The following is a 25,537-nucleotide window of genomic DNA, read 5'->3' as shown; positions in this document are numbered from 1 at the left end:
ACTTGTTGACAATTAGGACATTTGGCTACAAATCCCGCAATATCTTTTTTCATACCATTCCACCAGTAGACTTCCTGCAAATCATGGTGGCTCCCGGATGAATAGAATACATCTTGGTGGCTCCCAGATGAATAGAATACCAAGAACTATGAGCCTCCTCTAAAATTTGCTCCCTCAACCCATCAACATCCGGAATACATAATCAACCTTGGTACCTAAGTATCCCATCTCCCCTTTGGGAGAAAGCCTCAATGGACTTCTTGAGTACCGATTCTTTCAATTATATTAATATAGGATCAAGTCCTTGTTTAGACTTCACATCTACCACAAAGGATGATTCAGAGCCACTGTGAACCGTGAAATCACCCTTAGGAGAATCTACTAGTTGGACACCTAGCTGGGCCAATCTATGAACCTCTCGGACTAACTCTTTCTTTTCATCTTCTACATGAGCCACACTACCCATGAATAATCTACTAAGTGCACCTCTACAACATTAGCTTTTCCGAGATGGTAAAGGACACTCAAGTCCTTCAAAGGTTCTTACCACCTTATTTGTCAGAGATTCAAGTCTCTTTGGGTAAACACCTATTGAAGACTTTTGTGATCGGTGAAAACATCCACATGGACCCCATACAATTAATGTCTCCATATTTTTAAAGCAAACACAACTGCCGCTAATTCAAGATCATGGATCGGATAATTCTTATCATGTACCTTGAGTTGCCTTGAAGTGTAGGCAATCACATTACCTTGTTGGATGAGCACATATCCCAACCCCACTTTAGAGGCATCACAATAAACAACAAAGACATCGATACCCTCAGGTAAGGTCAACACCAGAGCGGTAGTAAGTCTATCCTTTAATTCTTGGAAGCTTTTCTCACAAGCTTCCGACCACACAAACTTGGTTTTCTTTTGAGTCAAAGCCGTTAACGGAGAAGCAATGGAGGAAAAACCCTCAAAAAACCTCCTATAGTAACCGGCCAAACCTAAAATACTTCTAATATTGGTAGGAGTTAGAGGTCGAGGCTAACTCTTGACCGTATTCGTCTTCTTAGGATCTACCTCAATACCTTTGCTTGACACAATATGACCAAGAAAGGCTACAAACCTCAACCAAAACTCATATTTATTAAACTTTGCATATAATTGGTGGTCCTTAAGGACTTGCAATACAATCCTCAAATGGTCTATATGTTTACCCTCACTCCTTGAATATATCAAAATATCGTCGATAAACACAATCACAAACATTTCAAGGTAGTGCCTAAACATCGTATTCATCAGGTCCATAAATTCCACCGGGGCATTAGTTAGGCCAACTGACATCACAAAGAATTCATAGTGCCCATACCTAGTTCAGAAAGCCATCTTGGGTATATCATCTCTATCACCCTAAGTTAGTGATAGCCCAAACGAAGGTCAATTTTTGAAAAGTAACTAGCCCCTTGGAGTTGATCAAACAAGTCATCAATTCTCGGAAGGGCTTATGTATTCTTTATGGTAACTTCGTTCAATTGGCGGTAGTCGATGAACATTCTAAGAGACCCATATTTCTTTCTAACAAACAACACCGGAGCACCCCATGGAGAGATACTCGGATGAATAAAGCCCTTATCTAGCAAATCCTTGAATTACTTTTTCAACTCGGCCAAAGCCTTTCTATAAGGAGGAATGGAGATAGGTTGCGTATCCGGCAAAAGATCAATGCCAAAATATATTTCCCACTCGGGAGGAATGTCGGGCAAGTCATTGGGGAAGACTTCCAAAAATTCATTCACCACGGGGACCGACTCTAGAGAAGGGGTTTCAGATTCAATATCCCTCACCCTAACAAGATGGTAAATGCACCCTTTTAAGATCGTTGTCCTAGCTTTGAGATAAGAAATAAATTGACCTCTAGGGATGGAATTCCCCCCTTTCCACTCTAAAATTGGCTCATTTGGAAATTGGAATTTGACAACCTGAGTCCTACATTCTATAGAGGCATAGCTTGCATGCAACCAATCCATACCCAAAATCACATCAAAATCTAACATGTTTAACTCCACTAAGTCCACCAAAGTGACTTTATGAGAAAAAGAAATAGGACAACTTCTATAAACTTTCCTATCCCTATGGACTCACCAACTGGAGTAGAAACTGAAAAAAGCTCCAATAACACTTCGGGGAGTATTTCAAATTTCATGGCCATAAAAGGTGTCGCAAAGGACAAAGTGGCACCGGGGTCTAACAAAGTATATGCATCAATAGAAAAGACTTGTAACATACCAGTCACCACATCCGGTGAGCTCTCATGGTCTTCTCGAAGAGCATAAAAGTGGTTTTGCTTTTTAGCATTGGAGTGTGAACCGCTTGGTGGATTTTGCTTATCTTCTCTTCCCTTGGCTGTAAGTGTTGGGTAATTCTTCAATTGATGGCGAATCTAACAACAACCATAATAAACACCCAAACCGGCTAAACATTTACCATCATGTTTCTTACCATATTTGGCACAAGTAGGCTTTGCCATGGGAGTTACCTTGTCATACCCTTTTTGAGGCTTAGGGTTAAGTACGCTATCCTTGTTGACCATTGGGCAAGCACTAGAGGAACTTTGTTTGAACCTTTGCCGACCTTGCCCATCAGACTTAACATTGGAAAAGTTCTTATCACCGGTCCTAGCCCTCTTCACCTCCCTATTCATTTTCTTGAGCTTTTGCTCCTCAATTTGTTCGGCATGGACCATAAGACTTGAAATATTCATACTTGGGATAAGCATTGTCGAACGACATACATTGACTACCGAATCAGACACTCCCATCACAAAGTTATTCATTCTGACCCTTGAGTCTACCACCATGGTTGGAGCATACTTGGATAGTTGGGTGAACTTGAGAGAATACTCTTTCACACTCATCCCCCCTTGTCGAAGGTTTATGAACTCTTGCATTTTTCATTCTCTTAACTCTAGGGGAAATAACCTATCAAGAAACGCTTGCTTGAATACCTCTTAATCTATGGGACCCACTCCTATTGGCCCTCACCCTTCCACTGTTCATACCAATTTTGAGCCACATCCTTTAGTTAGTAAGAGGATAGCTCCACCTTCTCCTCCGAAGACACCCCCATAACACCAAGTATCTTGCAAACTTCATCAATTAACCTTTGGGGATCCTCTTCCACCTTGGAGCCAAGAAACTCGAGGGGGGGGGGGTTCATCCTAGAAAAATCCCTCAATCTCGAAGCCATAGGATTCACATTAGTGTTCACTCGAGGACCAATATCTCTATTGGCTTGCGCCATTATGTCGTGGGCTTGAGTTGTCACGGCTTGAGCTTGAACCGTCATGGCTTGGGTCAATGCTACCAAAGTCGACCTAATCTCCACATCCGTCATAATCGGAGAATCATTCAGAGCTTGATTTACTTGAGAAGTTTGATTACCTTGAAGAGCTTCCTCATTCACATTGTCACCTTTCACTCTTCTTGCATTAGCCCTTCGTGTATTCATTTTCTGAAGACACAAGAGAAGGATTAGGAGAGGGACTTTTATAGAGTTAAACTCTAAGGCACGACTTAAGAATAATGAAAGAAGTGAAATTTCCTAAACATCTTATAGCCTCTCATTCATAAATGAGGTCTGCTTCACACTATGAATAAGATTCTACTAGACATGGCTTATGAGACATCATCCTAGAATCATTCTAAACCTTTCGCTCTGATTACCAAGTTTGTCACCTACACAAAGGTACTCCCTAGATGTAACAAGGCACACAATGCCCCTAAAGGCACCATGTAAGCCACTTAACATCATCATCACATAAAGAACAATAAAGAGTAAAAGACATTTTCACAAGTCCTAAGAAGTTTTCATAAAAGCAAAGCGGAAGTCTAGACATTGTTTCTTTTAGCCATCTATTACAATCGAAGTCTCAAAATAAGGTCACAATCCTTACAATAGAAATCCGACATGAAATACAAAGAAATGAAATGAACAACAAAACATCACTCATCCTCGGATCCATTAGGACTCACCACAAGCTTTGGAGAATAGTCAATCCAAGCTTTGCACAAGAAGAAAGGTCACCTCAAATGCTGGAACCTACACTTTGTGGAAAATGTAGAAGAAATATGGGTTAGTACAAAGATTTCACAAGTAAGGTAGACATGCACAAAACCATAAAAATATGCTAAAAAGGGACAATTTAGTTGAAGAGCATGCACTTTATCAAGTTTAAGAATCATCATGAAAAGGAGAGTGAAAGTATAATTCGTGAGAATATTCAGTATATAAGTCACCACATCATAATAGAAACCCACCAAGAATACCCTCAAAATCTACTTGTGCCATATATAAGTAAGATCCCATAATCATACCCATGCTAAGAAAAACTCCTTGAACAACCATAGTTAATAATTCATCTTTTAATTACATTGGGAATAAGCCTTAACCGACATAGACCATGTGAGCTTAACATGGAAACCGGTGTCATACCCCACACCGAACAGAGGTGTCCTACTTGCCTAAGGTAGAACTAAATGTATTAACTTTTAGGTGGATTAACTAGCCAAAGGCTTATGAGGGCACATAGGTAAGGGATACATAAATTGTTACTAGAAACCAAACCTTACTTAACGGGGGAGCTTCCATCTCATGAGATTAACTTTAGAAACCCCGTCTTTCTTAACGGGAGATCCTCTATCTCATATTCAATATCCACTCGGTGCTAAGCATTACTTTGCACAATTACATGTTTAGTCTTTGAATTGCATTTACAAGCATGAAGGAGTGTCTAAACCCTCCATCCAACACAATTCACAAAATAGCTCATAGATTCAATAGGTGAGAATAGACTTTCAAACTTAGAATCATCATATAGTGAGAAATTTAATGTCATGATCATTATGTGTTTATGAGAATTAACTTTCAATTAATACAATAACTAGATTATAATCATGTTAAAAAAATATGCATATATGAAGCCCACAATTTGCCATAATTCTCTTGTTTTACCCTTCTTGGATCAAGGATCACACTCTCGCAATAAATTTAGGGTTACTAAATTCAACATGGATAATAAAATGATCAAAAGAACTAAATTACAACAAATACAATTCCATACAATTGGTCTTACTACAATTCACCCCCATCACAAAGTCATAAATTAGGATTATGGGGATTTCATGGATTCATGGGAGATTATATCATAAAATCAACATAAAACAACAATTCAACCATAATATATGTTAAATAAATCATTGAAATCATTTTTAGAAAGAATCCATGACTTGGAATGAAAACCCTAGGTTTTGGAAAATTGTCTACTTTTAAATTGGAAGTTTAAAGACTCCATGGAAGAAATAATTCCATGAATCAAAGACTACCATACCTTAGGTGTAGAAATCCAACCAATTTGTGTGAGAAAGCCCCCTTATTGAAGCCCTAACTTGATCTTCTTCTTCTTCTTCTTCTTCAATGGAGTTTTTAGAGAGGTTTGATTTTGATTTGGGTAGTTGAATTTTTTATGAAGTGTTTGTATTTTTTTTATGACTTAAAAGACATATATATGTCTATTGAAAATCATATAAAACGACCATGCATTAAACTAACTTAATTAGGAATTTACCTAAAGACCCACTGGTGCCACCTACGAACCTAGGACCTATGGTCCGTGAGTGAACCTATTGGCCGTTCTGCAGGATCGTACGTCCATGGTCTGGGGCTTGATTTTTGGGGCATGACCCACGACCACCACCTACGGTGCATAGGTGGACCTACGGGGAGTAGGTTCCCTAATGGGTCACTTCCCAGGTCATTTTTTGGGGCCTTTTCCTCAAGGTTGGTCCTAGGGGTTTAGGCCTTGACGTTCTAACTTGAAAAAATGAATTTTAAGGTACAAGGATGTATTTTCTCGGCTTTAACCGTAACGTCAAGCTTTAGCTAAGCCTATTAGTTTTGTGCTTGACTCTAGTTTAGTTTAAAATTATCTGGAATTTTACAGATATAGATTCTGAAACCCCTTATCTCGAGTCGGTCCCCAGTGTTAATGAGTTTCTGAAAGTGTTTCCAGATGACTTAACTGGTATTCCTCCCGAGCAGGAAATAGACTTTGGTATTGACCTTCTCCCAGATACGCAGCCTATCTCTATTCCTCCTTACCGTATGGCTTCGGCAAAAATTAAGGAGTTGAAAGAACATTTGAAAGATTTGTTGGATAAGGTTTTCATCCTACCGAGTATATCTCCATAGGGTGCTCCAATTTTTGACTTTTAAGATTAAGTATCCACTTCCAAGGATAGATAATTTGTTTGACCAACTTCAAGGAGCAAGTTATTTCTCTAAGATTGATCTCCGATCGGGTTATCACCAACTGAGGGTGAAAGATGATGACATTCTGAAGACGGCTTTTCAAACAAGGTATGGTCATTATGAGTTTTTGGTAATATCATTTGGGTTGACTAATGCTCTGGCGGCGTTTGTGGATTTGATGAATATAGTGTTTAGACAATACCTTGACATGTTTGTGATTGTGTTCATTGATGATATCTTGATCTACTCAATGATTGAGGATGGGCATATTAATCATTTGAGGATCGTGTTGTAAATTCTTAAGGACCAACAACTTTTTGCAAAGTTTAACAAATGTGAATTTTGGCTAAGGTCCGTAGATTTCCTTGGTCATATTGTTTCAAGTAAGGGTATTCAAGTAGATCCTAAGAAGACGGATGCGGTCAAGAGTTTGCCTAGACCTCTAACTCCTTCATTTATTAAAAGTTTCTTGGGTTTAGCCAGTTACTACAGAAGGTTTGTTGAGGGTTTCTCTTTAATTGCCTCTCCTTTGACAACTTTGACTCAAAAGAAGGCAAAGTTCATATGGTCCGACGTATGTGAAAAGAGTTTTCAAGAGTTGAAGGATAACGTTCCCTCCGCTCCGGTATTGACCTTATCTGAAGGGACAAATGGTTTTATGGTTTATTGTGATACCTCGATAATTGGGCTAGGGTGTGTGCTTATGCAAAATGGGAAAGCTATTTCCTATGCCTCAAGGCAACTTAAAATCTATGAAGAGAATTACCCTACTCACGACTTTGAATTAGCGGCGGTCATTTTTTTCTTAAAGATTTGGAGACACTATTTGTATGGAGTACATGTAGATGTGTTTACCAACCACAAGAGTTTGCAACATGTGTTTAGTAAAAAAGAATTGAATTTCGCCAAAGAAGGTGGCTTGAGTTATTGAAAGATTACGACGTAAGTGTTCTTTATCACCCCAGTAAAGCCAATGTGGTAGCGGATGCTCTTAGTCGGTTATCTATGGGTAGTATTTGTCATATTGAAGAAGGAAATAAAGAGTTGGTTTGAGATGTTCATAGATTGGCTCGATTAGGTATTCAACTAGTAGAATCCACCAAGGGTGGTGTTATGGTTCACAATGGTTCCGAATCGTCTTTTGTGGAAGATGTGAAATCTAAGCAAGGTCTTGATCAAATTTTAGTAGAATTGAAAGAAGCGGTGCTTAAGAAATCCGTAAGGCTTTCTCCCAAGGGGAGATGGTGTGCTTAGATACCAAGGTCATTTATGTGTTCCAACTATGGAAGACTTGAGGGAACATATTTTGACAGAAGCACATATTTTGTGGTATTCCATTCACTAGGAGCCACCAAGATGTATCGTGATTTAATGGAGGTCTTTTGGTGGAATGGGATGAAGACGGATATTGCAGGATTTGTGGCTAAGTGTCCAAATTGCCAACAAGTAAAGGTTGAGCATAAAAAACTAGGAGGCTTATCCCAAGACATTAGCATTCAAACTTTGAAGTCGGAAGACTTTAATATGGACTTTATAGTTGGTTTTCCTCGCACCCGACGACAATATGATTTGATTTGGGTGATAGTAGATCGGATGATGAAATCGGCTTATTTCCTTCTGTTAAGGTTTCCTACTCGACGGTGGACTATGCCAATTTGTACTTGAAAGAGATGGTAAATTTGCATGGAGTGCCTTTGTCCATTATTTCCGATCCTGGTACCCAATTAACTTCACAGTTTTGGAAGTCGTTCCAAAAGGGTCTTGGCACTAAGGTTAATCTTAGCACGAATTTTCATCCCCAAACCGATGGGCAAGCGGAGCGTATGATCCAAACTTTGGAAGATATGTTATGGGCTTGTGCGATTGATTTTAAGGGCAATTGGGATGACTATTTTCCATTGATTGAGATTGTTGATAATAACAGTTATCACTGAAGTATCAATGTGGCTCCATTTGAGTTTATATATGGTAGGAGGTGTAGGTCTACCATAGGATGGTTTGAGGTGGGTGAAGTTTCCCTAATAGGTTCGTAATCGGTACAAAAGCCATGGAGAAAGTTCAGCTTATAAGGGAAAAGTTGAAAATGGCACAAAGTAGACAAAAGTCATATGCCGATGTGAGAAGAAGGGATCTAGAGTTTTAAGTCAACGATTGGTATTACTTGAAAATCTCATCCATGAAGGGTGTAATGAGGTTTGGTAAGAAGGGAAAGCTTAGTCCCTGATATGTAGGCCCATATCGGATTTTGAGACGCGTTGATAAGGTTGCTTATGAGTTAGACTTGCCGAATGAGTTGGCGATAGTGCATCATATTTTCCATGTCTCTGTGCTTAAGAAGTGTGTTAGAGATCCAACATCAATAGTTCCCCTAGAAGGGTTGGTAGTTGATAAGAGTCTTTCTTATGAGGAAGTTTCAGTTGAGATTCTGGACCTGCAAGTCAAGAAGTTGAGAAACAAGGAAATAGCTTCTGTGAGTATTGTGGAGGAATCTTGTCGTTGAGGGTGCTACTTGGGAGGTCGAGGCCGATATGATGGCCCGATATCCTCATCTCTTTCCTTCTACTTCTATTCTAACCTGAGGTAAGGAGTTCGTCTTGGTTTGTCCTTGTTTTTGGAGTCATGTGTTTTTATGTGTTTCCATGATTTCCTTATGTGATGCATATTCATGAAAACTTGTTTTTTGAAAGAAAATGAGTTTACATGATTGATTTTCCTCATGTTGTTGTGCATTGAGTATGAGTTGCCTATAAGACTTCATGAGATAAATTGATGAACATGCTTTAGCAATACTTTTTGAGATTGAATTGCATATGAGCTCCATGAGATTATGTTGAGAACGCTTTTATCTTGGAGAAGGTAGTTTCTCCTTGAACATGACTAATGTTGACATTTCATGCATATTGGGTTGCTAGATGTAGTTCCCACTTTATTATGATGCATTTAAGTATGTTTAGCTTGGAGTTGATGTTTCCTCCTTATTTATGTGCATTGCATGCATAATGGGTTGATAGAATTAGTTTCACCCCTCTTATGATGTTTTGAGAATGTCCTAGCTTTTGACGGTACCCTGACTGTCCATTTTCATCACCAAGTAGGTTCATCCCTAGGGCTGCCATGCTGGAACTTTTGGTGAGGTAAAGAATCACTCGGTGGCTCGTTGAGTGGTCTTGCCGATCACCAGGATTGCCTTTCTTTAACTTCTTCAGCTTTTTTGCTCCTTTTTGCCCGATAATGTACTTGCCTTGATCCTTAGCCTTCATTACTGCAAATCAACACTTTAACATTAGTTTAGAGCATAAATTAGGCATTGAGGTTAGTAAAACTATCAAAATAAAGCCCTAAATAAGTCGAAATCTTAGAATCATCAACAAGCGGAGTGTACCATTGAGACATTGGAAGCTATGTTAAGAGCTTGTGTGATTGATTTCAATGGTAATTGGGATGATCACTTGCCTTTGATTGAGTTTTCTTTTAATAATAGCTATCATTCTTGCATTGGGATGACACAGTTTGATGTTTTTTATGGTAGGAGGTGTAGGTCTTCTGTCGGTTGGTTTCAGGTTGGTGAGGTTTTTTTGATGGGGCTCGAGTTGGTGCATGATGATATGAAAAAGGTTTGACTTATTTGTGAGAGGTTGAACACTACTCAAAGTTAAAAGTCTTACTCTGATGTTAGAAATAAGAACTAGAATTTGATGTTGATGATCGGGTCTACTTGAAAATTTCACCCATGAAAGGTGTCATGAGGTATGGAAACAAAGGGAAACATAGTCCCTATTATGTGGTCCTTAGAATTGATACATATGGTATTCCATGACTCTTTGTTGAAGAACTGTGTTGGAGATCTGACTTTTATTGTTCCTTTAAAGGGTTTGGAAGTTAAGGAGAATCTTTCCTATGAAGAGGTTCTAGTGGAGATTTTAGACCGGCAAGTTAGGAAGTTAAGAAACTAAAAAGTTTCTTCTGTGAAGGTTCTTTAGAAGAATCAATTAGTTGAGGGTGCTACTTGGAAGGCCAAAGCTGATATGATGTCCTAGCATCCTCATCTCTTTCCCTCCGCTCCTACTCTAGCTTGAGATATTAGCTCATTATTGTTCATTCTTAAAAACTTTTGTGTTTTAGTCATTCTCATGTTTCCATATGCATGCAAGTTTATGAAAACTTGATTTTATATCTTATGATTTATCTTGGAGTGATTCTCCATGTTTTATGTACATTTTGATGAAAAAATGTATTCATGTTGCGTTGTTAGTTTCTCTCCTACTCTATTCTTGCTAGCTTGAGTCTCATTCGAGAACGAATGTTCCCAAGGGGGGATATTGTAATACCCTTGAAGTTGGAAAGTCTTAAGAAAAAGGAAAACAATAATTTTTAGGTACTGAAAACGTTCTTCTTGTTCAACCTACAGACCGTAGGAAGTTCGACGGGCCGTAGGCAGTCCTACAGATCGTACAAAGGAACTCTTAGACCTAGAATTAAGTTTTGGAAACTATTAAGCTTCTATGTTTGGACCTAGGACTTCACAGGACTAACTATAGAAAGTTTAATGGGTCATAGGACTGACTTGTAGAATTGATCATAGGTTTTATGTAAAACCTCAGGCCTATGGATTGTTTTGACGAGTCATAGTTGGTTTTACCGACCATAGGAACGTCCTATAGAAAGGTCCCAAACATAGTAAAATTTTGGACTAAAGGTTTAGTTCTACGGAAGGGGTCTACAAACCAGAGGAATTTGGAAGGACCATAGAATGGTCTCTGGGAAATGATTGAATATTTGGTATTCTAAATTTTGTTCTAAGGTTGACCAGGGTGGGCCACAGAAATTCCTACGGACCGTAAGTTACAACGGTAGGGCTATCCGACACTTATTTTGAAAGTATATTAGGGTATTTTCCTATCCATTTAGTGCCTATACTACTTCGTTTTGACCCTAGTTCTAATACCTATAACTACCCATATACTCCTAAATTTTCCCCAACTTCCTCATACAATCAAGTTTCCAAATTCTCTCATAGGTTTTCTCAAAATTCCCTCTCTAGATCAAGGAAAATGAAGTTAGGGTTCTTCAAGTTCAAGTCTTCTCTCTGCATCAATTGCTTGTGGACTTTGATAGAAGGTTGGTAGGGAGCTCATTAAAGGGTTCCATTCACCCTTGAGTCCCAAAGATTCTTCAATTCTCCCATTAAATTTCAATTCAATTGGCTAGGTTTTCATTCAATTTATCTTGGGTTTTATTTGTATTCAATTGTTTGGTTTTGATCATATTATAATTGTTTAGATTCAATTACATGTTTTCCAATCAATTCCATATGAACCCATGCATTGATTATGATTTTTACAATGAACTCTAATTTGAATGAATTTGAAGTAAAGCTATGAATCAATGAATGATGTCTTCAGGAACTTATGCATGATTTATGAAAAGGAATGATTAGTAATCTAGGTTGCTTTAAGATAATCATCAATGAATTGTGAATGGTTTTCTCACGTACTTAAGGGATCATGACTTGGTGAAAGATTTTCTCACTTAGACTTGATTAAAGATTTAATGAAATATTGTATGATGTTTAAGCTTGGATTAGTATTTCAGTTATGCTTTACCATGGATGATGATAATTTTATGTCTATGTGACTATTTTGTTGGTATTTAACTTATGATAGAAAGAACATTGAGGTGGAGGCTCAAATAAGGTAGTCTCTACTAGCAACCTCTAGTTCCAAATTACGTGCCCCTATAGGTTTGGCTTAAATTACCTATCTAGTTGATCCACATATATTATATGATATGATACAGAGTTATACCTTGGCAAGTAGACTCTCCCTTATCGGTGTGGGAGTCTTATCAGATTCCATGTTATATATCGAATGGTCTATTTTCAGTTAAAGGTAATATCCCATAAAATGATCTAAGTTACTTACAAATGTTTTATGAAACTTTTCTTATGTTTCAAGATGCATTGACCATGTTCATGATTTACGATTCTTCTCAAATGATTTTACTATGTTTTAGTTTTGTCATGCATATTAGGTTTTCAATTATGTCCCCTTAGATCAGGTTTCATGTTTTATTGAATTCCCCTCATACTTAGTACATTTCATGTACTAATACATATTTGTGACTATATTGTTGCTCTAATGTAGGGCTTGACGATTGTCTAGTTGATCATCTTAAGAATTTGAAGACTTGGTGAGTCCTCATACTTCGAGGACAATATTTCCTTTATTACCTACTTATGTTTTTATGTTTCAGATATTGTACTTTGTGTACAGGTTACGTCCCCACTACTCTTTTTTTATGTAATAAATGGCTTGTCTAGACTTTGATGTATTTCCACTTTTATGTCAAACTCTTTACTTCTTATGAGATTTTTTTATCTATAATGTTGAATATATGTATGTCAAGTGTCTTGTGTAGGGACTTTTGGGGTCATATACACGATGTCAGGTCTAGGGTGTACTTTGGGTCGTGACATGTGGAACCCTAACCTTGTCCATGCTCAGAGTATTCTAGTTGTGCTAGTTTTTCGAGTTATGATTATGGGACTTGTTGAAGGTTTTAGAATCAATGGACTTCCAGCAGTTGGAGACGGAAACGACTCATACCCGGGGGCCAATATTTTGACCCACTTGGTCTTGGTGATGACCTTGCCACATTTGTTGAGCACAAGGTGAAAGAGACCAAGAACATAGTACTGGCTATATTCTCCATCTTTGGATTCTTCATTTAAGCTATTGTTACCGGCAAAGGCCCTCTTGAGAATCTATTGGATCACCTTGACAAGCCTATTGTTAACAATGCTTGGGTTTACACCACTAAGTTTGTTCCCGAATCGTAAGATGATTTATGTTTCAATTCTTTGAAAGTACTACTTTTATGTAACTGAAATATTAAAAATAAAAATATGTTGTAGATGAAAATCATTACGAGTTTAGTCTTTTTTGTTTCATGAAAGTAACCTTTTGTACAATCAACTTGTTTATACGAAGATATAGATGTTGCTTTCGATAATAAAGCATTTCAAAGCAGTTAGAAAAAAGATTGCAAAAATGAAAGCAGCAACAATAACAAACTACTCAGGAGTATCTGTCGCAGACTCCATGGGTGTGTCCTCTCTATCAATATCTTTGGTCATAGGAGCTGGAGGAATATCTGTACTAGCAGGAACATCTTCTCTCAGAATGTCGGGGATCTCAATTGTGCCGAATAACATCGACAAATCTGTCCACTTCAGTTTGTCCAAATCCCTGCGCATCCCAACAACATCTACCTTCAAGGCTGTCAAAGCAGCAGAATCACCTCGGCCCTGCTCACAAGCCTCAACGCGCAACGTAAGGGTATCCAAAGCCATTATGTGGCCATCAATCAACTCCCGATGGTCTCTCATGTTAGCCCTAATAGGAGCTGAAGCAACAACAATTGTCTGCTCTATCATCCTACGCACAACGACCTCTACCTGGGAGGCACACACATTAGTAGAATGAGCCAGATGGCCCATCTTATACAACATAGCCTAGGTGATAGGGGTCGGGAGGCACCAGCAGCAGCAGAAGAAGTGGGAGGGGGTGCAAAAGTAGAACTGAGAGTAGAAGAAGTAGAAGGACCAGAGGTACATGTAGGCTCATTGGACTAAGGGGTTAGTATGGCCTCGGTCGACAATATGTCAACATCAACTACCGGGGACGTATCCATCGGTGTAGCCCTTATCATGTCGGCCTCATCCCTCAAGTACTCAGCCTCAATCCGCCAGATGTTAGTTGAGGAAATGGGTGTCACCTCCACATCTGTCTTCTCAACTATGGGAACATGGGCCCGTCTGCACAGCTCGGTGATCAGCATTGGAAATGGAAAAGAGGTCTAACTCTGCTTGGCCCTCATGGCCATCTCTTGCTAAATGAGCAGACCCAAATTCAACCTTTATCGATCTATAATAGAGCCTAGATAGGCAACCTTTTGATATCGGAGGATTGACTCATTCTATGAAGGCATGATGATGTTGCTAATGAACCCGAACCTGTATCGAGCAACCACGTTTAGGTCCTTCTTCTCAATCTGTGCACCTGCCTCGATCCACCTCGAAGTCATATCAGAAATGAGAGGTGCCAACCAACACTTTAGATCATATAGGGTCTTCTTCTTGAACAAGTCAATATAGTCATGCATGAAGTCTCGTGAACAACCGAGTACCTCATTGATTTCCGTGTTGCTACACTTTACTTTCTTCCCTCGAACCACTATGAAGTCAACACTTGCCTTCTTCTTTCCTTTCGGCACCAACTTCCCATATGCCGAATAAAACTCCCGAACCTAAGTAGAAATGTAAGGGCCTCAAGGTTTAGTAAAAAGCTCAAATCTATGGAACTTCAGGGTGTTCCACACCTCAGGATACCTGTCTACCACACCATCGGTAGACAAATGCTTTTCTTCTAAGATGGTCCTCAAACCCTAGGCCTTTAGTCTATTGAGTGACTGGGGAGGAGGACCCTGAACTGGTGAGGCATGTACCACTGCCTGATCTGCAATTGGAGGTGGAGGTGGAGGTAGAGGTACTGGGATCCTAGATGGATCATTCATAGACTTGAAATGTAGATCCACTCTACTAGCCTGAAGGAGCTGATCGTCCTCTGGTACAAATACAGAGGCTGTGGAACTGTCCCCGAAATGGCCCTCACCGTCAGACGTAGTGAGGTACGTAACATAGACACCTTCACTATCGGAACTTCCCTCCATATGTGTGGGTTGTACAAGGCCCTTGCCTTTTCCCTTTCCCTTTCCCCCTCTTGGAGGTAGTTTGGTAGTTGGGACGCGAGAAGCAACAGCCTTTTCATTTATCACTATTCCTCGTGCTCGCTTTCGAGTCGGTTGATTCCTCCCTGGAACTTTAGGACTAGCCATTTTTGCAACTGAAAAAGCACACGTTAGATCCAATTAAAAAAAAATTAAAATAGGAAAAATTGCACAGAAAGACTCGCTGAACCCATTTGGCGAGCCAAGTCAGGCTCGCCGAAAGTTCCAAAGTAAAATCACTCAAAAATAATCATAGGTCGGCGATGACCAGGGCCAATCGGTGGATCGCCACTCGGCGAACTAAAAGTAGCTCGCCGAATGTTACAGATCAATTTCATAAAATAGGGTGCAGAAGGGTGATCCAAGGTGCTTTCGGTGAGTCACTGAGTGAACTCGGTGAGCTCAGGAATATCGCCAAAAGTTACAGAACTCAAACCAACTAAATAGAGAATTAAAAATGCGATCTAAGAGACTTTCAGCGAACCGCCGAACCATTTTGTGATCTCAACCCAGCTCGTCGAGTAGTCCAATATGCTAGATTTGTACCCCCGACCTTTAAAATCTAACCCGCAGCCCATGAAAACAAAATTAAACTATTGTTCTATGCACTTCAACAGAGACCCATAATACTCATTCCCACAGGGTACTCAGACTTCCCCTGATTTGGCCAAAATTGGCCAATTGACATCTTTTGCCCTTAAGAATGACGTCAACCGCTCTATCATTGGGAAAAATCCTAAAATTAGCACAATTAAGGGTTACTCAGACTTTACCCCATTAAACCCATGACAAATTTAGCACAAACCAACAATTTTAACATGCTTAGACATGGGAATTCACGATTTAAGGCCAATTAATCACGATTTAAACTAAATACGGGCAAAAAAAACACCAAACGATCAACAAATCAACACTAAGAATAGATAACAACCACAAAATGATCATGCATTCGATTTCAGCCAAATGTAAAGCGGGGTTCAGAAAACCAACCTTATATGTCGAAAGTTTGAAACGCTAGGCAAGCAAAGAATCCAAAAATCCCCCCCGAGTCGTAAATCCCACACAAAAAAGTAAGACAATGGAGTACGAAAGCAAATAAAAGCAGTTCTGAAAGTTCGGAAGTAGAAAAGTATGAAAATGAAGAGCTTTAGAATTTAAAATGGTTTGGCCTTTACAGACTCTTCAGTTCGCGTGCCAGTCTGCGACCACAACATACTTCAACGACCCACTCGGCGATTCACCAAGTGGTACTTTAGCTCACCAAGTTTTACAGAACTCCTAGCAAGATAGGTGGTTCTAATGGCGGTCCAAGTTGGGCTCACTGACCTTTTGGCGAGTCGCCAACTGGACCTTTGTCTCGTCAGCTACTATTTTCCCAAAACTTCAACTTTTCAACCTTCACATTCAATACCTGTTATTCAAAAAACAATAATAAAATCATAAAAGCTTGGGTTTCCTCTGAAGAAATGCCTTATTTAATGTCGTGGCACGACGTGGATACGCTTTCAAGGGTCATTTTTTGGGTTGGCCAAGATATCACCTGTTACACCCCCTTTTGGCCTTAGGCTTAAATTGATGAAATTTGACCTCTTTGCATTTCCAGTTGTTTGATGGACACTGAGTGACAGGTGACTGTTTGATTGAGCGTGGATTCATCCTCTTTCATTTCTTTTAGAACCTTTTCCAACCCTTCCACTTTATTGAGAATGCATCCAAGCATGTATTCCATGTTAAAGTTCTCCGGGTCTGCCATTTGCTCCTTTGGCTTTTGACGCTCATAGGGTGGAACATATTCTTCCTTGTCTCCATCTCGTTCCTTCCAATTAATCCCATGGTCACGCCATTTTCTGTCACGGTCTCTCCATCCATCATCCCTTTCTCTATTCCAACCTAGATTCTCACCCGACCTAGATAGCTCAGATAGAAACCTCCTCCTTGATTTGCAAGAAAAGTCACTTCTTCATTATAAAGAGGAGAGTAGATGTTATTTCGAAAGGATGTTACATTATATCCCCTTGGACAAGTTGATCAGCCACACCTTTGTTCACCAAGTCAAGACTCTGGTAGAAGTGTTGTAACAACACGTTGTTTGGAAGTCGTGAGTCGGACATTGAAGTAACAACTTCTGAAATCTCAGCCACGTCTCATGGATTGGCTCACCCTCTAAGCATTTGAAGCCCTAAATATTATCTCTTAATGCGATCATCTTTGATGAAGAAAAGAACCTTACGTAGAACGCCTTACTAAGCTCATAGCAAGTGGTAATGGAGTCCCTCGGTAGATCAGCTAACCATTTGGTAGTTTCCCCATCAAAGTAAAAGGGAGTAACCGGAGACAAATGGATTCTTGTGAGATATTTTTGAACGAGAATGGACCACATACATCCAAAAAGTTCCAAATATTATCATGGGGATCCTCATAAGCTTGCCCTCCATATAATCCTTTCATTTTCAAGAGTTGCGATATCGTGCTAGTCACGTGGAAGACAACATTCTCCGCAACAGAAGGTAAACGTATAACACCTACGCCACCCAATTAAATTGGGTCATTTTCATCATTCAAATTTATGACGTCGTCATGGTGGCCAAGTTAACTACCGTTACTTCCAATTACACTCATCTCGTCCTCTATTTAAAAATAGTCAACAACAAAACAAAACAAGGTAAGTAGATTCAACTACAACACAAAAAGATCAGAATTTAAACTTTAATAATAGAATCTAAACACCATTCCCAGCAGTGGCGCCATTTTTGATAAACACTCAACTACACCTCATCCAATACTAGGTGTAGGCAATCGTAATCTAGTATAAAACCCAATGAAGAGTTGGGGTCGAACCCACAGGGCGCAGTACAAGTTCAAATTTGGTTATGAAGTCTTAAAGGTGGTCTAATCAGTTATAGGAATAGAAATTATTGAATACATTTAGATAAATCAAAGGGGTGACATGAATGTTAAATGGGAGAATTGGTTTGTCAATTAACAAATATAGAAATTACAAAAACAGGGGAATCAATAAGTAAAGAGGAATTCTTGGGGATGTGATCGATTATAAGCTAATTTCTCTATATGGGTAATTGTAGTTTACTAAAAACTGTTGAATCTCAATGGGTAGGCTAGATAATAGATGCAATAGCTTTCGCTCAAACAACTATTTTGATTCAAGCGAGTTCTCTCAAACCTCGACAAGCTTAACAATATAAACAGACCAATACCTCAATTTATCTACTCTCTCGAGCTAGATAGGTAGAATCGAGTTTAGGATTCACTCTCTCGAGATGAACCCACAACAACTCAATAACTACAATCATCAATCAAAAACCTTAGTTCTAAACCTCTTTCTCAAGCAAGCCTAGAACACTAAGTTAGAATTGCATTTTCAACGACAATTCATAGATTAATACACAACTGTCAATTAAACCCACTTCAAATCAACATTTAAATTAGTAAACAACAATACCCCCAAGCTAATTAAAGCAAATAATCACATTATCATAGACCATAAATTGAGGTTTTAGCCACACATCATAAAAAGGAAGGAACAATTACCAATTAAGTTATACATGAACTGGGTAATGGTTTTCAAATCTCTAGAATGCTTCAAATCAACTTAATTCAAAAACCCAATTGAAAATTCCTCAAAACCAAGTCTCAGAAGCTCTAAGTTCTGCAATGGAAAACTCTGAAAAAACTTGATTCAAGACTAGATAGGACTTTCCTCTCATTTTTTGCTTTTCAAATTTCAATATATAGTTTCCCCAATTTTGTCCTTCAGGACCATTAGGTGAAGTAGGTCGAGCATCGCCGACCATGACAGTGATGCGCCCATTGCTCCATTCCATCGCCGGCTTGCCTTGGGTTTTTATCCTTAGGGTTCTGTGACTTAAGGCGATCAGGATCGAGATCGTTGATCCTTTTAGTGGTATACCGATTGTCCATTTCCATCGCAAAGTATGTTCTTCCCTAGGGCTAGCATGCTAGAACTTTTGGCGAGCAAAAGAGCTACTCGACGGCTCGCCGAGTGGTCTTGGCGATCACCACGATTACCTTTCTTCAACTTCTTCCGCTTTTTAACTCCTTTTTGACTGGTATTGCCCTTGCCTTGATCCTTAGCCTTCATTTATGTAAATCAACACTTAAACATAAGTTTAGATCATAAATTAGGTATTGAGGACAATAAAACTATGAAACCAAAGCCCTAAACGAATCAAAATCTCAGACTTATCAACAAGCCGAGTGTACCATACAGACATTGGAAGATATGTTGAGAGCTTGTGTGACTGATTTCAATGGTAATTAGGATGATCACTTGCCTTTGATTGAGTTTGCTTTTAATAATGACCATCATTCTAGAATTGAGATACCACCGTATGAAGTTTTTATGGTAGGAGGTGTAGGTCTCCTATCAGTTTGTTTCAGGTTGGTGAGGTTTCTTTGATATGGCTCGAGTTGGCGTATGAGAATATGGAAAAGGTTTGACTTATTTGTGAGAAGTTGAAAACTACTCAAATTTAAAAGTCTTATTTTGATGTTAGAAGAAAACAACTAGAATTTAATGTTGATGATTGGGTCTACTTGAAAATTTCACCCCTGAAGGTGTCCTGAGGTATGGAAAGAAAGGGAAACTTAGTCCCTGATATGTGGGCCCATATTAGATTTTGAGGCATATTGGCAAAGTTGCTTATGAACTTGAGTTTGGTAATGATTTAGCATTGATACATCTGGTATTCCATGTCTCTTTGTTGAAGAAGTGTGTTGGAGATCCGACATTTATTGTTCCTTTAGAGGGTTTGGAAGTTAAGGAGAATCTTTCCTATGAAGAGGTTCTGGGTGAGATCTTAGACCGGCAAGTTCGGAAGTTAAGAAACTAAAAAGTTTCTTCCGTAAAGGTTCTTTGAAGGAATCAATTAGTTGAGGGTGCTACTTGGAAGGCCAAAAATGATATGATGTTCCAGCATCCTCATCTCTTTCCCTCCGCTCCTACTCTAGATTGAGATATTAGCTCATTATGGTTCATTCTTTCAGACTTATGTGTTTTGGTCATTCTCATGTTTCCATATGAATGAAAGTTCATGAAAACTTGATTTTATATCTTATGATTTATCTTGGAGTGATTCTCCAAGTTTTATGTGCATTTTGATGATAAAATGTATTCATGTTGCATTGTTAGTTTCTCTTCTACTCTATTCATGCTATCTTGAGTCTCATTCGAGGACGAATGTTCTGAAGGGGGAGATATTGTAATACCCTTGAAGTTGGAAAGTCTAAAGAAAAAAAAACACTAATTTTTAGCTAATGAAAAGGTTTCTCTAGTCCAACCTACAGACCGTAGGAAGTCCTACAGGCAGTAGGAAGTCCTAGAGGCAGTAGGCAGTCCTACAGGTCGTACGAAGGAACTCTTAGACCCAAAATTATGTGTTGGAAAATTAAGTTTCTAAAGATTAGGCCTACGACTTGAAAGGATGAACGGTAGAAAGTTTGATTGGTCGTAGGACTGACTTGTAGAATTGATTAGAGATTTTATATAGGACCTCAGGTCTACGGATGATTTTGATGAGTCATAGTTGGTTTTACTGACCATAGGAAGGTCCTATAGAAAGGTCCCATACATAGTAAAATTTTGGACTAAAAGTTTACTTCTACGGATGGGGTCTACAGACCATAGGAATTTGGATGGACCGTAGAATGGTCTCGTGGGAAATGATAGAATATTTTGTATTCTGAAGTTTGTTCTACGGTTGACCAGGGTGAGCAATAGAAATTTCTACGGACCGTAGTATTATTTGACACTTATTTTGAAAGGGTATTTTTGTATCCATTTAGTGCCTGTACTACTTCGTTTTGACCCTAATTCCAATACCTATAATTACCCATCTACTCCTAAATTTTCCCCAACTCACTAATTCAATCAAATTTCCAAATTCTCTCCTAGGTTTTCTAAATAGTTCCCTCTCTACATCAAGGAAAAATAAGTTAGGATTCTTCAAGTTCAATTCTCCTCTCTTCATCAATTGCTTGTGGACATTGATATAAGGTTTGTAGGGAACTCATTAATCCGTTCCAAAGATTCTTCAATTTTGCCTTTCAATTCCAATTCAATTGACTAGGTTTCATTCAATTTCTCATGGGTTCTATTTGTATTCAATTGTTTGGTTTTGATCATATTATAATTATTTAGATTCAATTACATGTTTTCCAATCAATTCCATATGAACCCATGCATCGATCATGATTTTTACTATGAACTCTAATTTGAATGAATTTGAAGTAAAGCTATGAATCAATGAATGATGTCTTCAGGAACTTATGCATGATTTACGAAAAGAAATGATTAGTAATCTAGGTTTCTTTAAGATAATCATTAATGAATTGTGAAAGGTTTTCTCACGTACTTAAGGGATTATGACTTGGTGAAAGATTTCTCACTTAGACTTGATTTAAGACTTAATGAGATACTGTATGATGTTTAAGATTGGATTAGTATTTCAATTATGATTTTCCATGGATGATGATCATTTTATGTATGTGACTATTCTGTTGGTATTTAACATAGGATAGAGAGAACATTGAGGTGGAGGCTCAAATAAGGTAGTCTCTAGTAGCAACCTCTAGTTCCAAATTATGTGCCCCAATAGGTTTGGCTTAAATTACCTATCTAGTGGATCGACATATAGCATATGATATGATACAAAGTTCTACCTTGGCAAGTAGACTATCCCTTATCGGTGTGGAGTTAAATTGGATTCCATGTTATATATTGCATGGTCTATTTTCAGTTAAAGGTAATATCTCACAAAATGAACCAAGTTACTTAAAAATGTTTTATGACACTTTTCTTATGTTTCAAGATGCATTGACCATGTTCATGATTACGATTCTTCTCAAATTATTCTACTGTGCTTTAGCTGGTCATGCATATCATGTTTTTTATTATGTCCCCTTAGATCAGGTTTCATGTTTTATTGAATTCCCCATATACTTAGTACATTTCATGTACTAATACATACTTGTGACTATATTGTTTCACTAATGTAGGAATTGGCGATTCTTCTCCCTCCGTTCATAGCTAGTTGATCATCTTAAGGATTTGAAGACTTGGTGAGTCCTCATACTTCAAGGACAATATTGACTTTATTACCTACTTATGTCTTTATGTTTCGGATATTGTACTTTGTGTATAGGTTACGTCCCCACCACTTCTTTTTTTATTTAATAGATGGCTTGTCTAGACTTTGATGTACTTCCACTTTTATGTCAGACTCTTTACTTTTGATGAGATTTCTTGTTTTTCTCTATAATGTTGAATATATGTATGTCAAGTGTCTTGTGTAGGGACTTTTAGGGTCATATACGCGATGTCCCTTCTAGGGTGTACTTTGGGTCATGACATGGGCAACCCTAAACTTGTCCATGCTCAGAGTATTCTAGTTGTGCTAGGTTTCCGTGTCATGCTTATGGGACTTGTTGAAGGTTTTAGAATCAATGGACTTCTAGGAGTAGGAGAAGGCAACGACTCATACCTCGGGAGCCAATATTTTGACCCACTTGGCCTTGGTGATGACCCTACCACATTTGCTGAGCTCAAGGTGCAATAGACCCAGAATGAAAGACTGGCTATGTTCTCTATGTTTAGATTCTACGTTCAAGCTATTGTTACCGGGAAAGGCCCTCTTGAGAACCTATTGGATCACCTTGACAAGCCTATTGTTAATAATGCTTGGATTTACGCCACTAAGTTTGTTCCTGAATCTTCATATGATTTATGTTTCAATTCTTTGAAAGCACTACTTTTGTGTAAGTGACATCTTATAAATGAAAATATGTTGTAGATGAAATTCATTTCGAGTTTAGTTGTTTTTCCTTCATGAAAGTAACCTTTTGAACAATCAACTTGTTTATATGGAGATAGAGCTTTCGATAATAAAGCATTTCAAAAGAGTAATAAAAAATATTGCAAAAATGAAAGCAGTAACAATAACAAACTACTTAGAATAGAAAAATTGGATATCAAGAGTAACATTAATTTTGTCTCCTCAATTTCTTTTTTTGAACACATTCAAATCTATTCTATATTCAATTTTTCTGTTCTTTATATAATCAAACATAATTGAAAATCATCCAACAGAAAAATCAATACAAAACCAACACATCTCTAAGAGCTAGTGAATTTGGCAACCGCCTTAGTACCCTCAGATACAGCGTGCTTGGCCAATTCACTAGGCAGAACCAATCGGACAGCAGTTTGAATCTCCCGAGAAGTGATGGTAGGCTTCTTGTTGTACCTAGCAAGCTTAGTAAACTCCTCAGCAAGCCTCTCAAAGATATCATTGATGAAGTTGTTCATGATTCCCATAGCCTTGCTTGAAATCTCTATATCTGGATGAACCTATTTCAGCACCTTGAAGATGTAGATCTTGTAAGTATCGGCAGAATTCATTGACCTCTTATTCTTCTTTTCTCTGTTGGCGTCCTTAGGAAAGTTCTTGCCGGCCTTTGATTTCATAGCGGCGGTGGCAGGAGCCTTCTCAGCCGATGACTTCTTCTCTGCATTTTGTGCCATTGAAGGGAAGAATTCAGAAATTGGGGGGATTTTGGAGTTTGAATTGTGTGAAGTGAAAGAGATGCAGAGGTTTATTATATAGGAATTTGGGGCTACATATTCATTGGTTAGTTTTGTATGACGCGGATACTGAATTTGAACCGTTAGATCTTATAGTCAATCATCGGTGTAGAAGGAAAGTGAATTAAATTAAAGTAGATCTCTTTCCTAGTTAATATGAAACATTTGTTTAAAACAAGGATTATAATTTCATATGGGATAAATAATAAATTTTTAATATTTTGGTTTATAATTTATCCTGATATCAGCTAATATCAATTAAATATAGAATAAATATAATTTCAAATTTGTTAGTGAAATAAATAAATATTTCTTAAGGGTATTTTTGTGTTTTAAAGGTGTCCAACTCTTACTTTTTTTAAATACTTGTTTTTTGACTTGTGCGTGCACGTGATTACTAATTCACAAAATATATGTTATAGTAAATAATATTGCTTATTTAGGTGAAGATTTGAATACTAAGTTTAGCACAAAATAATATTGCAGATTCTTTTGTTAATGTTCAATGTGGATCGTCATATATATCTCATATTCACACAAACCTAAGAAGATCGTCAATGATAAAATTTATTAGTTAAATGCAATAAATTATATATTTATTTCAATTTGATGAAGTTCAATCGTGTAATTAGTCATATCTCACTAATATTACCTTATAGACGATATTTGTTGTGTATTTTTCCTGTCATCTAACCAGATGTTTGCACGTGTATTCCACGTTAAACTGTTTAGATGTCATATGAAAATGTGAAGAGAACAACTAAATTTTATAAGTTATCACATAATAGACGATGTTCTTGTTGTTGGCTCTCATACTTTACTTCTTGATTGACTGTGTACATAAATAAAAGAAAGTTATCTGGCAGTCCATAGTTAATTGAGAAATATTCTTTTTTTTTACCAGAAAAAACTAAAAATTAAAATTAAAGAATATATTTTATGTGTGAATTCATATATATAACTACATGTTCATCTTACACCCAAAAAAGGTATAATTCATATACTCGTAAATTATTTCAATTTATTCAACCAAGTATGATTCGTCAAAGGAAAAATTACAACACCATGTTATCACATATATATGGGCGGTGTAATAATATGAAAAATTATTGGTCAAAAGGAAATATAACGATAGATGAAAGATAGAAATTAATGTAACAACTATGAAATTCATAATGTTATACCTTAGAACATAAAAGAGTTAATGTGCAATAGCTGAATTTCTATTAAATTTTATACATAAATAAATAAATAGGACTTTTAATTAATGTTACTAGTTTTGTAGTTATTAGATTTTAAATTAGTGTAAGGGAAAAATGTAAATGTTTATTCCATATTACTGAATATAAAATTTATTTTGTAATTGATAAATTTTAAATGATTCATACATATTCACATATTTTCACATTTGTTGTGAGTGTTTTTTTAAAAAAATAAAATAACTTGGAACATTTTTAAATAATTTATTTTAAACTTAGAAGATCTTGTTAACTTGATAATACATTTGTCACATATATAATACTTTAATTTAAGTACAAATACCTACCAAAATGTAAATATATATTTTCATTAATGAAAATATTTATCTCATAAAAATTAGCTATTAAATAAATAATAAAAAATTAAACTAATAAAAATTTCAACTTACGTTATTACAAGTCATATGAATTTCTCTTTGACTAAAATACTTAAATATCATGAAATAGTAAATAAGTAAAACAAAAATGCAATGTTTATATCGTAATAACTATTTTGAAACAAACTTCCTGACAATCTAAATCATATAAGTAGTATTGATAAATAAAGTCATTCTTTTGTCTTGAGCATTAAAAAAAA

The 25,537-nt window shown here is 37.4% G+C and overlaps 1 protein-coding gene and 1 pseudogene across 1 annotated transcript; both read right to left on the bottom strand.

Moving 5' to 3' along the window:
- Positions 1–280: 280 nt before the first annotated feature.
- Positions 281–2,845, bottom strand: LOC125828844 (uncharacterized). Its single transcript, XM_049508167.1, has 3 exons — positions 2,525–2,845; positions 2,131–2,428; positions 281–444 (listed from the first exon to the last, which is right to left on the bottom strand). The coding sequence occupies exons 1-3, from the start codon at positions 2,843–2,845 to the stop codon at positions 281–283; spliced, it is 783 nt and encodes a 260-aa protein (XP_049364124.1).
- Positions 2,846–23,233: 20,388 nt separating this feature from the next.
- LOC125828829 (histone H2B.3-like) lies at positions 23,234–23,641 on the bottom strand (annotated as a pseudogene).
- Positions 23,642–25,537: the final 1,896 nt, after the last annotated feature.

Source organism: Solanum verrucosum, unplaced genomic scaffold, assembly GCF_900185275.1.
Source record: "Solanum verrucosum unplaced genomic scaffold, falcon-dt-bn FXZP01000198.1, whole genome shotgun sequence".
Classification (NCBI taxonomy): Eukaryota; Viridiplantae; Streptophyta; class Magnoliopsida; order Solanales; family Solanaceae; genus Solanum; species Solanum verrucosum.
The sequence above is the reverse complement of the archived record's forward strand: the minus strand, read 5'-3'. Positions and strand labels throughout refer to the sequence as shown.